We start from the raw sequence: 17635 nt of genomic DNA on the forward strand, positions 1-17635 counted from the left end.
ATCAAATGAAAGGTGTTAATGAGCATTTTAAAAGGGAGGGGGCCTTAGTTCTATAGGTGGACGCCTTTTCGAGATATCGCCATGAAAATGGACCAGGGGTGACTCTAGAATATGTTTGTACGATATGGGTATCAAACGAACGGTGTTAGTGAGTATTTTAAAAGGGCGTGGGGCTTAGTTCTATAGATGGACGCCTTTTCGAGATATCGCCTTAAAGGTGGACCAGGGGTGACTCTAGAATGTGTTTGTACCATATGGGTATCAAATTAAAGGTATTAATGAAGAATTTGTTTGTACGATATGGGTATCAAATGAAAGGTGTTAATGAGGCTTTTAAAAGGGAATGGTGGTAGTTGTATATGTGAAGGAGTTTTCCAGATATCCACCAAAATGTGGACCAGGCTGACCCAGAACATAATCTGTTGGATACTGCTAATTTATTTATATATATAATACTATGAACAGTATTCCTGCCAAGATTTTAGGGGTTTTTTATTTCGCCCTGCAGAATTTTTTCATTTTATTCTACTTAATATGTAGGTGTCACACCCATTTTACAAAGTTTTTTTCTAAAGTTATATTTTGCGTCAATAAACCAATCCAATTACTATGTTTCATCCCTTTTTTCGTATTTGGTATAGAATTATGGCATTTTTTTCATTTTTCGTAATTTTCGATATCGAAAAAGTGGGCGTGGTCATAGTCGGATTTCGGCCATTTTGTATACCAATACAAAGTTAGTTCAGATAAGTACGGGAATTGAGTTTAGTAAAGATGTATCTATTTTTGCTCAAGTTATCGTGTTAACGGCCGAGCGGAAGGACAGACGGCCGACTGTGTATAAAAACTAGGCGTGGCTTTAACCGATTTCGCCCCTTTTCACAGAAATAAGTTATCGTCCCAGAGGCTAAGCCCCTACCAAATTTCACAAGGATTGGTAAATGTTTGTTCGACTTATGGCATTAAAAGTATCCTAGACAAATTAAATGAAAAAGCGCGAAGCCACGCCCATTTTGAAATTTTCTTTTATTTTTGCATTTTGTTGCACCATATCATTACTGGAGTTGAATGTTGACATAATTTACTTATATACTGTAAAGATATGAAATTTTTTGTTAAAATTTGACTTCAAAAAAAATTTTTTTTTAGAAGTGGGCGTGGTCGTTCTCCGATTTTGCTAATTTTTATTAACAATACATATAGTAATAGGAGTAACGTTCCTGCCAAATTTCATCATGATAGCTTCAACGACTGCCAAATTACAGCTTGCAAAAATTTTAAATTACCTTCTTTTATGAGTGGGCGGTGCCACGCCCGTTGGCCAAAATTTTACTAATTTTCTATTCTGTGTCATAAGTTCAACTCACCTACCAAGTTTCATCGCTTTATCCGTCTTTGGTAATGAATTATCGCACTTTTTCGGTTTTTCGAAATTTTCGATATCGAAAAAGTGGGCGTGGTTATAGTCCGATATTGTTGATTTGAATAGCGATTTGAGATGAGTGCTCAGGAACCTACGTACCAAATTTTATCAGGATACCTCAAAATTTACTCAAGTTATCGTGTTACCGGACGGACGGAGATGGCTCAAATCAAATTTTTTTTTCGATCCTGATGATTTTGATATATGGAAGTCTATATCTATCTAGATTCCTTTATACCTGTACAACCAACCGTTAACCAATCAACCGTTATCTTACTCACTACACTAAAATTTTCCTCAATGTAAAGAAATTGTTTTATTATACACTCTAAAAAATGCGTCTAAATTCGCTACCAAAATGTTTGTAATTTTTGGTTGAAATATACACTTTTTGCCTAAATTCACGCTATAAGTGCTCAGTAAAAAGATTTCAACAAAATTTCACGCACTGCATCGGAATAGTAAGCATAATAAGTGATTTTACTAGCATTTTTGATCAAAAATATATTCTGAAATCGTAATTTCATATTTTTTGTGCGAAACTACACTTGAATGATGCAAAATTACAAACTGATATTGTAATTTCATCACGTATATGCGAAATTACAGTTGCATGGCGCATAATTAGCCGAAGTTCTGACGAAGTACCGTTTTCAATCGAAAAGCGTTCGTTGTGGCATTTCGCCGAAAACGATTGTCGAGAGCCTCAGGCAAGCCAGATTATGAGAAATAACCTTATTTGATGGATGCATCGCAACAAAATTTAATAAAACGGCAAAGGGACTACTCTCGCCACCATTATGGCAATAGAGTACAAAACGAAAATGAAATTTTATATTCAAAAGTGCCAATATAAGCTTCATTCCATAACTTTTCTGACTAAATCTTGAAAGCTGTCAAAAAAGTAAGAATTCTCTCAGAGCGAGAGAGTAACATTCAATAGTACGGGATGGCTTTTTTGTAAAAATGTAACTTTTGTCATACATACATATGTATTGTTACGAATATTAGCAAAACTAAGGAGTGCTGCCAGCTCTAAGCCGATGCTAAGCAGTGACGTGAATGCACATCAATAATTCAATATATATCTACATAAACGAAACAATAACTGCGTCTACATATATGTACCATGTACGTGTACGAGCATCAGAGAGTCAATGCACAAATACATGCATATATCTGAGATACTCCTATAAGTATGCAATGAGAAAAACTATAAAATTGTGCAATTGTAGTTACAGCTGAGAAGTTTGAGAGCTACTGGACTAGTAGTTTCTGGAAGCGTCTAGAAGATGCGAACGAGGAAACCAAAGAGTATAAAAGGCGACAGATGTAGAGGCGCTGTAATTCAGTTTGAGTTGAGCTATCAATCAGTTTGGTTATTAAGCAAGATATTCGTTGCACAGTTTGAGTGTTATTGTGAAGTACTTTAATAAAGGCCATTTTGCATTATTACAAATTGGAGTTATTTATTCAACAGTTTAGTGATTCGAACTTAGCAGAGGTTGCAAATAAGAGGATTTGCAGCAAATTCGTTACAGTATGTATGTATGTACAACTGCAACAATTTTTAAATATGCATTATTATTATGCATTACTAAACCTCATAATTCTTCATCAGTATACATTTTTTAGTATTTTATTTTTTCCAAATACGGAAATTCAAATTTCCAAAATGTGAAGTACGCAACAACTGATCGCTTGACAGTTGTCCAGGATTTGCCAGCAAAAATTCTTCTGACTACTTCTGACTGAGAGAGCACAGATTTACTTCAATTTTTGTCCTCTCAGTAGTCAGAGAATCGAGTTGTGAAATGACTTGCTGTTGTTGCTGACGGATTCTGACTGTTTCTTGGAATTGTGGAATGCAAATATAGTTTGAACATTCTTGTAAACTAGTATGTGTAAAAAATGTGTGCTGCTCACAAAAATATTTACTAAATACGAACTATTTGGAGCGGTAATAAAATGTTACCACCTATCTTGATGGTTAAGATAATTTCTGCAAACCGATTGGAGAATTTTCCTTTTTTTTGGGTAATTTAGCAGAGACATAAAGGCAAGGCTGGAATATACAGGAATCGAAAAACTGGAAGATTGCTTTCTTGATAACAGATATGTCGATGTATAACTGGCGCATACCGATTTCATACGTGGTGATTATTAGGATGTGAATTCCGATAACAATTGCCTAGTTTATACCTAAGCAATGACAGAACTGTAAAAATTGAACTCACTTCTGTGTATTGAGTGTCTTTTTTAGTGGAACTCCATAGGCACGCGTTTCTAAACGTTTTCGTTCCAAAAAATCGAGCACCCCCTTACATGCCAACCTAATAAAACCGCACTGTGTTTTTTAGCGCACGCAAACAACCGGGGTTTTTTGCCTTAACCCAAATAAGCATGCGTTGCGACAATGTAAAGCATGTGTGCAAACGTAAAATCTAAATGTCACGCAGAACAAAAATTGGAAATCGACTTATACTAGTTTCAAACACACACCAAATTGGCAATTTATACTCTTTGGGAAATTTATTACGCAATTTGTCATATAATAAATTGTAATAATAAATTGCCAATTTAAAAAAAATTGCGTAATAAATTGTGTCAACCTGCAAATGCAACATTGTAAAGTGTGTTTATTGAGTATATTTAAACGTCACTTACGCATGGCTGAACTATATGGTTGGCTCATTTCATCAGCTGATTTTATGTCTTTCATTTCACTGGAGTAGGGACTGTCAAAAGAAGATGGCAAAATCAAAATGAAAACAAAACACTGAACACATTCTCTTACAACACACAAAAATTTCAAAGTTTTATGTTTTCATTCCATTCTATTCACATAATACCAACACGCACATTTTGACAGTCTCAACAAAGATATGTTGTTACTGTAGAGATGAGCCAACCAGCTATCAAATTACTATTGTGTAAGCTAAATAGAGTTGTATGAACACCACTCAATTTAAATCGAAATAGCCTCAATTTATTTTTCTGTTTGAACATAGTATTAGATTTTCACGCAGCAAATTCAATTTGGGTTGTTCTCATACAAGTTGTATGTGCATGAGACATTTTTGACAGAAAATGACTTGCGTGCGTTTATATTAGGTTGGCATGTTAGTACGCATTTTTACATGCGTTTGACAGTTCGAAACTGTGCGCAGTTGCATTTGGTACATTTTTAATTCAAGCTATAAACAATCAAAATATAAAATATTACACTTAAAACTAAATATTTTTGCATGAAAATAAATAAATATTTACAAAAATACTTCCAAGGTCACAAAAATTCACCTCAAATTAATTCTGTATACTTAAAAGTAGTAAATAACAGGATGCTAGCTGCTAAGCGCATGCAATGAAAGTAGAAAAATTTAACTTCGGTGCGGTGTTATGAGTGCGGAATAAAAAACTAAAATCGAATGAAGTAAAAAATCACGTAAACACAATTACACCGATTATTTTTGGAATTATGTAATTAAAGTTGATTAAAAAATTTATTCCAGAAAACTGTCCTATCCGTATGTACAGTCCAATTTCACAATCAGTTTTTGCTGAGTAAAATTTCTTATTATTCTGCTTATTATTTGTATCATTGATTTTACACGAATTTCCAATTATCATAGTATCTACTTGCGATCTTGGATCGCTCCGGGGTTATTGATACGGAGTCCGAAACTTGTCTTTCCATATCCCTTCCAACATGTTTGAACTTGTTTTAGCAGTCGACCGCTCATGTACACTTTCTCGCATGCGATTGTTGCCCAATAAAAGCGATGTAAAATATTGATGCATATCGATAAATTGTGATAACTTACGCACAACATCTCTAACAAGCGCAGTCCGTTCGAGTTATACTTTTTCGCGTTTGTGTTTTTCATAAAGTTAAGTTTAGAAAATTATAAAAGCAGAAATTTGTTGGTGAATAGTGAAAATATAAGAAAGTAAGTATAATTCCCTAAAAATTATAAAAAAGTGGTGAATTGTGCAAGTGTTTACAAGGCGAATGCTCAAAAATTTTCACCAACTACAGCAGCCTAAAAGTACATGAGCATCACCATCATAAAAAAAAATTAAAGAGAAGAGCTTCGTGGAAATTTTTGGTGCTACATTTGTAGTGAAAGTTTTAAAACAAATAAAATTGTCCTTGTGACGATGATGTTCTAAAACATATTAGGAGAAAAAGCGGTGCTAATAGTACTAGGAGATGAAGAGTGGTGCCAAAAAGCACAGATTTCCAACATACAAAATACGGGTGCAGATATTGAAATATACATTCAACAACACGACCAAGACGAAAACCTAGTTGTAGATAAAGAAATTGAACTCAACACCCAACATGAAGAAATCCAAAATGCAGGTATGCACGTAATTTAAGTTTAACGAAATTATTAGCCTTAAAAAGCATGAATGATTCTAACGCTTTTACACATTTTTTTTCCAGCTAACCACTCGACTGAACAGCATAATAAATTAATTTTTATGACGATACCATCAGATTTGAATGAAGACTCCGACACTACATCTAAAGTTGCATTAAGTGATATAACTCTATCAGGCTCTGAAAGTAATGAACCAGAAAAACCACCCTTCAAAACTTTTGAAATTCATTTATTTATGTATATAAAATTAATGTACAATTTGCAAATTAGTTTGTTGCCAAAAAACATAAAAAAACATAAAATTAATTTGTTATCAAAAGGCACTGAAATTCTACTATAATATATACTATAACCAAAGTAATGTACAATTTGCAAATCAGTTTGTTGCCAAAAATCGTAAAATTAGTTGTAATAAATTTTTTATCAAATAGCACTGAAATTCGGCTATTTACTTTTATTAAAATTAATGTACAAATTACAAATTAGTTTGTTGCCAAAAAACACTACAACTCATATTTCTATAATTAAAATTAATGTACAAATAAGTAGCTGCAAAAGCATTAAAATTCCATCATATACTAATGTACAAAAATATATATCATAAAATATATATTTTTAAAATTATATATATTTTTAGTTTTTAAAATTAAATGTGCGTTTTAATGTTATGGATTTACACTAAAACTGTGTTGCATATTACACAACTCACGAGTAAATTTATATTAAAGGAATATAATTTCATTGTAAAATTACCTCACGTTTGTGTAATTTTCAACAAACTTCGGTTGAAATATTACACCATAAGTGCTTAAATTTAAAACATGTTTAAGTAGATTTTACACTCCTATTGTTGAAAGTTAAACAGCGCGTCTGTTTAATTTTTTAGAAGTGTATTTTTGCATATACTGAGGTAGGAAATAAATAACCTACCTTAATGTATGCGAAATTACACGAAAATTTCTAAGTGTATGTTTTCCTCATTTTAGGTAAGTTGTTCCTCTGATTGTAAATTAAGGTAATTAATAACAGAAATGTTATAAGACAATTTTTTTACTGGCATGGTTGCTTTTTGCACCTTGATTGAAAAAAGATTGCGAATTTCAAAGCATCCCTGCAAAAACGCTCCACGTCATTTTACTAGTCATTTTACGGTCATTGTGACTTTCTACAGCGGTTATATTCATAGTCACGTTTGCATGGGCGTGATGAACTTTTGTGACCAAATTTTCCGTTTCGTTCCTATTAATGTGATCGTGCATTCCGCTCCCACTTATAGGATGTGAGCATAGCACTGTGCTGCTCACACACGTCACAATGCTCGTCAAATGGCGGTCATTTTTCCGTCATTTCACTCTACATTTTCGAGTCATTTGACAATCAATTTTACTGCGGTTTTACCATTTATATAACCGCCATATAACGTGAATTTTACTTGCAGATTTACTTTACCTGGAGCAGCCATATGAATAAAATATTAACCAAAAAAATTGAATTTTCAATATTTATTATTTTCAATATTATTATATATGTACATGAACTTGGAACTTATATTAATCCAGTTCATATAAAACAGAAGAACTTTAATAATAAATAAACTCGCTTAATTGGTTTTTGTTTTCCAATTGAAATCTCTTCTAAGCGAGCAAAAAATAATTTTAAGCTTCAGAAAAAACTCCAATTATTTGAATAATCTACAACTTAAAGCTTAGTAGAAATTCAGATCAAGAATATTCAAAGGTGTCGTGGATCCGATTGCTGTCGTAATTGAAGAACTTAAAAATGTACGACTATTAATTGAGTCAGACTTATTATTGTTCTAAATCTAATCATTCAAGCAATAATTTTGCAACCCAAAGCAGGAGTATTGATTGGTTTCAAATCTAATTCCGACAGCAATCGTATCACATCCCTTATTATATATGTACGTGATATTGCAACTTAAATTAATACAATTGATATAAAGAAAAGTAAGTACTTTAATAATAACATAAACTCTCTTAATTGGTTTTTGTTTTCCAATTGAAATCTTTTCTAAGCGAGCAGAAAATAATTTTAAGCTGCAGAAAAAACTTCAATTATTTGAATAATCTACAACTTAAAGCTTAGTAGAAATTCAGATTACGTTTACTCTTTTTTCAAATCAAGAATATTCAAAGGTGTCGTGGAATCCGATTGCTGTCGTAATTGATGAACTTAAAAATGTACGACTTGTAATAAAGTCAGACTTATTATTGTTCTAAATCTAATTATTCAAGCAATAATTCTACAACCCTTAGCAGGAGTATTGATTGGTTTCAAATCTAATTCCGACAGCAATCGTATCACATCCCTTATTATATATGTACGTGATATTGCAACTTAAATTAATACAATTGATATAAAGAAAAGTAAGTACTTTAATAATAACATAAACTCTCTTAATTGATTTTTGTTTTCCAATTGAAATCTTTTCTAAGCGAGCAGAAAATAATTTTAAGCTGCAGAAAAAACTTCAATTATTTGAATAATCTACAACTTAAAGCTTAGTAGAAATTCAGATTACGTTTACTCTTTTTTCAAATCAAGAATATTCAAAGGTGTCGTGGAATCCGATTGCTGTCGTAATTGATGAACTTAAAAATGTACGACTTGTAATAAAGTCAGACTTATTATTGTTCTAAATCTAATTATTCAAGCAATAATTCTACAACCCTTAGCAGGAGTATTGATTGGTTTCAAATCTAATTCCGACAGCAATCGTATCACATCCCTTATTATATATGTACGTGATATTGCAACTTAAATTAATACTGTTGATATAAAGAAAAGAAAATACTTTAACAATAAATAAACTCTCTTAATTGGTTTTTGTTTTCCAATTGAAATCTTTTCCTGTGCAAGCACATCGCTAACCTGTGTTGGCAAAAGATATGATTATACTGTCTTCGATAGATAGTCGGACGAGGCGCTACTCGGCGAAGTAGAGATGACCGTTGTGTCGGTGGCAGCTGTTACAACAGCAGTTTCTAACTTTACACCATCCGTACAGTGTTATGAATGCTTCACTGCCTTTTCCAATTGCTTGGCGCCAGCAATTTTGCTGTTTGTAAAGCTTTAGCTGTAATGCAAATATATAGATGGGTTAAAGTGGTTTTCGTATGTTATTCAACAACTCACCCTATACCATCATCACAGCCTCCTCATCGATTTTGAATATGTGTACTGTTTCAGTATTCAGACCCAGTTCGTGCAACCGATTCATTCATATACTGTGGGTATTTGAGCCGTAGACGCAATGAAAGATATTTTGATTCTTTTTGAAGTGTAACATTTGTAAACAGTTGGGTTTTTCTGCTGTCACCATCACCACTAGAGAGCTATTGAAGAAACGCTCGACCAAGATAATATGTGAGATTTACACGCATAGATTTCTTCCACCTTTTCACAGTTATTGATGGAGAAATGCGAAAGCCATAGAACTGTAGAGGAAGAAACATTTTATAAAATTTAATAAAATCAAAAAATGATAGTTGTGCTAAAATGGGGTAACGTATTGTATGTTAAAGTATAGCGAAGTCTCAGCAGCTTTGTCCTGGTGAAAATTGAGTTTGAATAGGTTTTATTCTTCATTCTTAGAAACATGTACGAAGGTACCTGGTAAGATATTAAAAATCCTCAACGCTTTTTTTGCTATAACTTAAAAAAACTCATATTCAAACTTCTGCTTAACTTCTACACCTACCTTCTACGCTACCTTTACCACCAGGAGTCACTATTGCTTCTACGCCTATGCTATTGTTTCCTACATCGATGAACTTTGTAATAAAATAAACAGCTATCTCCCCAATCTCTCCAGTTTTGTCGCCTCGCGAAACCTGATATTTTCATCAACCAAATCATCGGTGACCTTATTTAAAACATGCCAAATGTCGACCGTGCTTGGGAGCAGTGGTGGACCCAACAGAAGAGGAGATCGAGCGCTTGGCATGGGCTCATGAGGCGGTAGAAGTAGGTCGAAGGCAGTTCAAAAGGTTTGCTGCGAGAAACCCTCGGTTCTGCAACCGGTATGAGGAGGAAGAAGCGTCGAATGGCAGAAAGGGCCCAGTCCCAGAGCCGCGACGCAGGTCAGTCCCATAGACAAGACAAGTAGGCCCAAAGCTGTAAGACAGATGGGCCCCAATAGCGAGGTAGCAACTACCTCGAAGGCTGCGAGTCAGAGGGAAGTTCCAACTATGGAAGTAGGAGATAAGCCAAAGGGAGATACCGCTAAGACTCCGACTTTCTCGGAGGTGCTAGAGGGAGCTAAGACTCCGGCTTTCTCGGAGGTGCCAAAGGGAAATAACACTAAGACGCCGGCTTTTCCCGAGAAAATGAGTGATGTGGCAAAGCAGTCACTGACTGTGGCGCTGGTTGATCGTAGCAGTCCTTTCGAACAGATGACTAGTGAAAGGTGGAGATCTGTAGAAAAGGAGCTTAAGATGATGCGGGAATAACCAAGTAAGCTCCTTCCAACCTTTAATTCGGGGGATGGTATAATGGTATGAAGATGATAGCGTGCGACAACATCGCGAGTTTGCGTGGCTGGAGGAAGTGGTTCCAAACCCCCAAAAGCAGGGCACGAACGCGCGTTTTGAGATGGTGGATAAAGCGCAAATCCCCAAGGTACCAAAAGTTAAGGTATGGATACCATGCGTGATGAAGTCGGAGGATACAATGCGACTTTTTCAGAATCAGAATCCGAACATACCGACACAGGATTGGAAGGTACTTACTGTATCTCGGCCTACGGAGGAAGGTCAGTTATACATTTTCCAAATAAACAAGCAGGCGGAGGATATATTGTACGCGCAGGTTGGAAAAATGTCCTTAGGTACAGGCAAAATTTATATGCGACTCAGGAAAAGAAGTCGCGGGTATTAAAGTCCTAACACGCTGGACGTGGGCGAAGTCGAAAAGGACCTCAAAAGCCTAAGGGAAAAAAGACACGTGGAGGTAGCCCACGTCACTCCGAATGTGTTAGAAGGGGACCAACAGCCAGATGGTGCTGTGAGTCGCACAGAGGAACACCCGGCACAACAGGTACAAGAGTCTGAAGGGGGCTTCGAACACTCTAAACCAAAAGGGCTAGGGGAGGACGACGACGTCCCGATGAAGGTGCTGGAGGGGGACAAGCAGCCCATTGGTGCTGCGAGTCCTACAGATAAACCTCCAACACAGTAAAGTGGCGTCGAGCGAACTCCTCCTCCTAACGCGCTGATCCAGGAGCAGTGGCTTCCATCGGGAGGAAAGGTTTCTGGAATTAGCGCGCGCGGATTTGGCGTTTACTATGCGCAAACGGAAGGACGGGTGCGAGCTGTAGTAATGATAAGGAAACAGCTGCATTCATATATGCTGCCTAATTACACTACTGAGGACCTCGTAGTGGTGGTGAAATCGCCGGGCTCAGATGGTACATGTCCGCCCATGCTATAAGTTTCAAGTAGGGCGGTCGTGGGATGGCTTAAAATAATATTCGATGGGTGCATAAACTGAATCATGTACCGCACTCTTAGAGAACTGCTCGTGTAGCTTTCCTACCAAAGGCGGGGAAGATCGGTCACATGTATCCCAAAGATTATAGACCCAATAGCTTACCATCATTTCTGCTCAAAACCTTTGAGAGGCTGCTAGATGTGTACATAAAGTCCAACGTGGATGAAAAGCTGCTCTCCACAACACAACAGGCGTACACCAAAGGCAAGTCAGTAGACACCGCATTGCATAGGGTGGTAATAGGCATAGAAAAAGCCCTGGAATATAAGGAATATGCTCTAGAAGTCTTCTTAAGCATTGCCGGGGCTTTCTAAATGAGCGATTATTGATGGTCTTAATTACGTTAAAGTACATCCAGCCTTACCCAGATGGATCGACTGCATGTTAAACTGCAGTAAGATTACTTCGCAATGGGGATTGTACGCGGCCACGAAATTAGTGGACAGGGGCACTCCGCAGGGAGGGGTGCTATCAGCTCTGCTGTGGACGCTGGTCATTAACCAGCTGCTTAGGGGATTCTACGAGGGACCAGAAAAACTTACGGTTTACGCAGATGACGTTGCATATGGTCTTGTTTACAAAGAGGTACAAGGTCCCTAATTGGACCAGGCCTAAGTTAGGAGGGGCGACCCTACGGGAGAAACCTTGCACAAATTATCTAGGAATGATCCTAGACAGTAAGCTGTCATGGAAGCTCAACGTGGAGGAGAGGGTGAGGAAGGCTTCAACGGCACTTTATGCATGTAAAAGAATGCAAAAGAACCGGCATATATGATCAGAAGGAACTCGATGACGATGCCTCAAAACTAACAGCCAAAAGCAATAATTATCATTTCACTGACACAAATTTTATAGTTTTTTTTTTCGGGATTTGGACACAATGTTGTTGTTGTTTTTGTAGCGATAAGGTTGCTCCCCGAAGGGTTTGGGGAGTGTTATCGATGTGATGGTCCTTTAGCCGGATACCGATCCGGTACGCTCCAGTAACACAGCACCATTAAAGTGCTAGCCCGACTATCTTGGGAACGATTTATGTGGCCACATTAAACCTTCAGGCCATCCCTCCCTATCCACCCCCCCCCCCCCCCCCCCCCCCCCCCCCCCCCCCCCCCCCCCCCCCCCCCCAGATCCTTGTCTGTTAGTGAAACAGGATTCGCCGCGGATAGGTGAGGTTGACAATTGGGTTTGGAGAAGCTATATATTGCGCTGGCAACCTGAAGGGTTGCGCTACACAGCCCCTTGAATCTGGTATTTTAGTCACCTCTTACGACAGGCATACCTACCGCAGATAAATTCTGACCCCTAACCCGCTGGGGGTATTTGGACACAATCTTTTCATTATATGACTTAACAATTTAAAGGCTTCATTCTTTATTGCGAACGATAGCTCAGACGAACGATTCGCCTCCAAACGATATCGTCTAGCAATGGTATTCTCTATCATTTTCGTTCGGTCTTTACCTTTCTAACTAACAGGAAGGCAAACGTAATTGTCAAGTGATAAGTTGCCACTGTTTAACATAGTGCAAATACACTAGCGATTCGTCTCTGATCCGCATCGAAAGTTCGTTTCGTAATAGAGAATGAGGCCCTAAGATTAGACATTTTTTTCAATTTGTATTTTGACTTACCAGCAACAACAGAATCATGTTTAATTGTACGCCGCACAAGCAATTTAGCATCATGTAACGAAGCTCAGTTTCTTCCAAAAATTGTTCAACCTTGCCACGTAAAATCAATGTACTTGTTCTAGCATTAACGCAACCTTTAAATAATTATAAACTATAAAAATGAAATTAATGTAAAACCTTGGAAAATGTTGAAACGTTCACCACCAACCTGACGTTCTTCAAAGTAATCACATTGACCCAAAACACTTGAATTAATATCATTAGCTGTAGTCATAACAGCACCACCACAAGCTTTCATTCTACGTTTCCAATCTTGTTCTGGTACATGAACAGCACAGAACATATCACGATCTGCAAAATACTGTGTATCAACATCACCAATTGGCAATTTAGAAAACACAACATTGGCGCCTTACTTAGCTAGTTTATTCTACAGTATACGCCATTCAGCATCAACAATTTTCTGATACTCTTGGACATTAGAGGACATTGCTGTGGCAGATCATTTTTCCAATAACACTTTGTTGCTCCTTTGATTGGCGCTTCGACATGTACAGCCATGTCATATTTTAGCATGCATAATTGTAATGCTTTACGTATAGCTTTAATGATGATACGTGCATGCACGCCTTCCGCAACATCTGGCTTAACTTGTTTTAAGATTTCACATGCTTAAAATACTACTGTAGTGGTGCCATCGCCGACCTGATAAGAGAAACATTTTTATTCTACACATTCTAATATACAAAAAACTTACCTCAGCATTTTGAGATTTGGCGATGTCTACTAGAGTTTTACGGCTGGATTCACAATATCCAATGGTTTCATAATGGTTTCCCCATCATTTGAAATTGTGGCCTTACCACTGGAATCAACAATATGCTTGTCAATACTACGTGAACCCAATGTAGTGCGTACAGTGCCACAATTGAATGCGAGACAAATGAGTTGAGGTTTACCATGAGAGCTATCGGTACCCAAGCATTTTTTACACAAATACTCATGTACCCAATACAAGTTCAAGACATTCATATTTATCGACACGCTGTCCGGTATGGGCCAAATGTTGGAAATATGCAGTTGGCACTGTTGAGAAAAAATATGGATCAATGAAGACAAGTAAAAGTGAAATATTTTTTTTACCATCTCTTGTTACTTTACACATTAGACATTGGAAACGACGACCAGCATCTACAAGTTGCTATTGAGCCTTGCAACGATTGCATCTAATTGCACCCAATTCACCAAAATTTACAATGGGTGGCTCATATTCACCCTCAACCGTGCGTGCCATTGGTGAGACGGTAAGTTTAATGGACAAAGCTGTTGTTTTTAATAGATCATCTGTTGCAGGTATGCAATACAAAGACGACCTGCAGAGAAGAAAGATCAATGTAATTGCCAAACAATACATTAATTTCGATTATCGATACCTAACGTAACGTGGCGTGGAGTTACCCTGATCTTCTACCACATATTTTGTGGTCACCAATGGTGGTAATAAACCCTGTTCATTAGTAATAAAAGCACCACCAGCGCTATTTTTATTTTCAATGATAACGCTTATCGGATTTGGCATCTGATCGGGATCTAAACGGCGTTGGGCTTGATCATACTGTTGCGGCTGTTGATATTTACCTGTAACAGGTGCAGGTGGTTGCTAAAGAAAATAACACAAAAATAATCATCAGCAAATTTGTAAATTATTAGTTGTATTAACATACATTATAACCAAGACGTCCGGACGTGTCCGGGTATTGGAGTTGGACCCGGCTTGGGTGGTTGACTGAGCATTGGCGTCTGTCCAGGTTGCGTTGGTGGCATCATAAAAGCCATCAATAACAAGTGCCAAGAATATATCCGCGGCATACCTGCCGACCAAAATGATTCAGGGGATTGTGATTGCCAACCTCACCTACCCGTGGCGAATCCTGTACCTAACAATTTGGTGTGAACAATTGGTGCCAGTTAACCCTCTGAAATAATCGGCGCAATTGTACGCCATTGTGTTGGCATTAATTTGGCAAAATGCAAAAGCTTTTCATCCTTCTCCCATGACCATTCTGTCTTCTTTATGCTAGGATCAAGCCATTCGTACCAGCGTGCCTTACATTGCTTGGCAGATTTGCGGTGCAGCAGTTATGCAATACGTGACCACTGGTTTTTACCATATTTCATTACAGCTGCTTTGAGGATTTCATCCTGAAAGTTATCAATTTAGTTAATAAATGGCCAAGAGTAACCAGTCGCGTCAAATGCTTACCTCAGTGTTTCTCCACACACCATCTTTTATCATAATTCGCGGCATGGTGCTATATAATTGTGAATTCTTTCGATGAGCACAAATATCAAATCAAAAATTTTTGTCGAAATAAACAGCAAAAATCATTGTATATTAAAGTCTTTGGGAAAATTTTAGAATAGCACCCCCGAGTTCGGGGTAAAACTTGGTATCAAATGAAAGAGGGAGTTCTCCCGATCACAAATATATATATTTTAAAGTGTGCAAACTTATAACTTAAAAGTTATTTGTTGTTAAAGTTTGCAAATTTAGCAAATTTCTATAGCACTTTAAATTACAATTTACACATCTTTCAAAACCTTAATCCACATACATATCTATATAAATTGGCAACGATAAACTTAAATTGCATTTTTGTATATTTCACATTTCATTTTTGCATTGTTTTCACTTATTATAAATGTTTTTATTAAATCAATCGCGCTTTTGTAGCAACATGCACATATATATATATATATATACATATATTTTATTGATGACATTACAAAGCTGTGCTGCCACATATATATTCGTATACACATATAAAATTTGTATAGAAATTTGCAAACTTTAACACCAAATAACTTTTAAATTATAAGTTTGCGCACTTTAAAATATATATATATGTGATCTGGAGAACTCCCTCTTAATTTTAAATCTTTCCGGAGATATTCCATTTAAAACTCTCAAAATTGAAAAAATTTTCGACCACCAAATGTTTTGCTGTCTCTGCTGAATTAGAAATGGCGGATTTTTTTGCACGCAAAAATGACGTATTTTGCTATCCTTATAAAAATAATAGGTGCGAGAGAGCACGATACATTGTGGGAAAGCTAAATTTGTCAACATGCTATTTCATTTGGAGAATTTTTCATTCCAAATCGTCTCCCCTGTCAAAATTTCGTGTGTCTGTGTGCGTTTTTGGTCACACGATTTTTGCAGGGATGTGTATGAAATTGGTTAGCTCCAAGTGTCCTGTACGCAGTCAACTATAAAAAGGAGTTTTTTTTTTAAGAATAAGCTTATTTTGTTGTTGCAAAAGTGCAATGTTACCTATGTATGGCGCTGCTTTCCATCAACTTTTTCTACCCCCTTTTTTGCATTGCTTGCCATTCTCGTTTTTATTTTTGGATTCACCTACCGCAACTGGTGGCCACGAAGAATACGCACATAAATGTGCCGCGTGCTGTTGCATAACCGATGTCTGTATGTGACGGAATGAAGGTGTTTGCTACCATGACACAACTGCATGATGAAACCACTGCAATGCACTTATAGTTGCTGCATATTGTGCATGCCACCACTGGTTGGGCCAACAGCGTTTGTTGGTGGCAGTTAGTTAGACATTTTGGCTGCATTTTTGTTGCAACTACCATTTTGGTGCTGCCACGACCCTAAGAGCTTATATGTATGTATGTATGTATGTGCAAATACATATTCCTAGTTGGCACATTTTTTTTTTATTTTGTATCCTTTACCGCTTAAATGTCGCCGGTTTTGTTATTGTTTTTGGGCTTGCTCACAAGTAGCATTTTTATTCGGATTCGCCATTCGACTCGAAGAATTTACACTTTTTTTTGAGGTTTTTGTGGTTGCTGTTAAAACAATCACTTTTTACACTCTACTTGGTTTATGTATGTGACGCATATTGCATATGCATGCATTGTGCGGCATGCAACAGGCGGTGGATATGTAGAGTATTAAGAAGAGGAAGTGAAAGAAAAGGTAATATTTCTTAACGATGGTATTACACTAAGCTAATGTGGTCACAAATGATAACAAATCTCATTTCATTGAAAATTTCGGAAGAAGAAGAAAATAAGCAATAGAGGAGCTTGGTTTGTTAGTTGCAGTGCGGCCCGACCTAGGTGCTATTTTGATGCGTATTCTCCTGAAACCAATTACATAATGTACCCTGTGGGTTTTTTATTCAAACCATTTGAATAGATCAATCAACCTACTGATATCCTTTATGCAACATTACACACCGCCCCTAGGTCAGGCAGAAAAAACCTGCCTTGATTTCGAGACCTCATGTTCGCTAGGGCTTGGCATTCGCAAACGAAATAGGTGACTGTCTTCTTGCAACCATCCACATCACAATTCCTGCACTTATCGTTGAAATGGATTTCCATTATTTCAGCGCGTTGGCAAAATGGCCAGTATCCAGTAATAGTGAATGCGATCCTCAACATTTCTTTCGTGGACATATTCAGTAGAGACCCTGATTTTCTATGGACATATGTAGTAGAGACCCTTTTTTCATGGGCTGTTGTAAGGCCATATTTTCTTGATGACTTTGCAGGTATCCGTAGAGTGCCAAATTTCGAACTGCAGGCTTCTTGAGATTGATAAGAATGTCACTCCCAATTGACAAAAGTGACCGGTGCACCGTGATTGC

General features: G+C 37.0%; 1 protein-coding gene and 2 long non-coding RNA genes across 5 annotated transcripts; all 3 read right to left on the minus strand.

The window, feature by feature from the left end:
* Positions 1-7298: 7298 nt before the first annotated feature.
* Positions 7299-9245, minus strand: LOC137248193 (uncharacterized). Its single transcript, XR_010952117.1, has 2 exons — positions 8968-9245; positions 7299-8908 (listed from the first exon to the last, which is right to left on the minus strand). It is a non-coding gene; the product is annotated as an uncharacterized lncRNA (long non-coding RNA).
* A 3692-nt stretch (positions 9246-12937) lies between these two features.
* Positions 12938-13886, minus strand: LOC137248194 (uncharacterized). Its single transcript, XR_010952118.1, has 3 exons — positions 13711-13886; positions 13162-13658; positions 12938-13104 (listed from the first exon to the last, which is right to left on the minus strand). It is a non-coding gene; the product is annotated as an uncharacterized lncRNA (long non-coding RNA).
* Positions 13887-13929: 43 nt separating this feature from the next.
* On the minus strand, positions 13930-16032 carry LOC137248195 (protein transport protein Sec24C-like). 3 transcript variants are annotated; one of them, XM_067779068.1, is made up of 6 exons: positions 15843-16028; positions 15217-15355; positions 14678-15155; positions 14387-14613; positions 14097-14326; positions 13930-14039 (listed from the first exon to the last, which is right to left on the minus strand). In XM_067779068.1, exons 4-5 carry the CDS (start codon positions 14530-14532, stop codon positions 14155-14157), a joined length of 318 nt encoding a protein of 105 aa, XP_067635169.1. In that variant the 5' UTR covers positions 14533-14613; positions 14678-15155; positions 15217-15355; positions 15843-16028; the 3' UTR covers positions 13930-14039; positions 14097-14154. The 3 variants fall into 3 exon arrangements, with proteins under 3 accessions (XP_067635169.1, XP_067635168.1, XP_067635167.1); XM_067779067.1 differs by having other exon boundaries at positions 15217-15425; XM_067779066.1 differs by having other exon boundaries at positions 15217-16032.
* Positions 16033-17635: the final 1603 nt, after the last annotated feature.

Source organism: Eurosta solidaginis, chromosome 4 (genome assembly GCF_040869045.1).
Source record: "Eurosta solidaginis isolate ZX-2024a chromosome 4, ASM4086904v1, whole genome shotgun sequence".
NCBI classification, from domain to species: Eukaryota; Metazoa; Arthropoda; class Insecta; order Diptera; family Tephritidae; genus Eurosta; species Eurosta solidaginis.

Excerpts from the sequence above, each read along its gene's own strand:
- LOC137248195 (XM_067779066.1), bottom strand. The coding sequence starts at position 14,532 with ATGCCAAATCCGATAAGCGTTATCATTGAAAATAAAAATAGCGCTGGT. Across the intron at positions 14,327-14,386 it reads TCCACGCCACGTTACGTTAG|GTCGTCTTTGTATTGCATAC; the intron begins GTATCGATAATC and ends TCTTCTCTGCAG.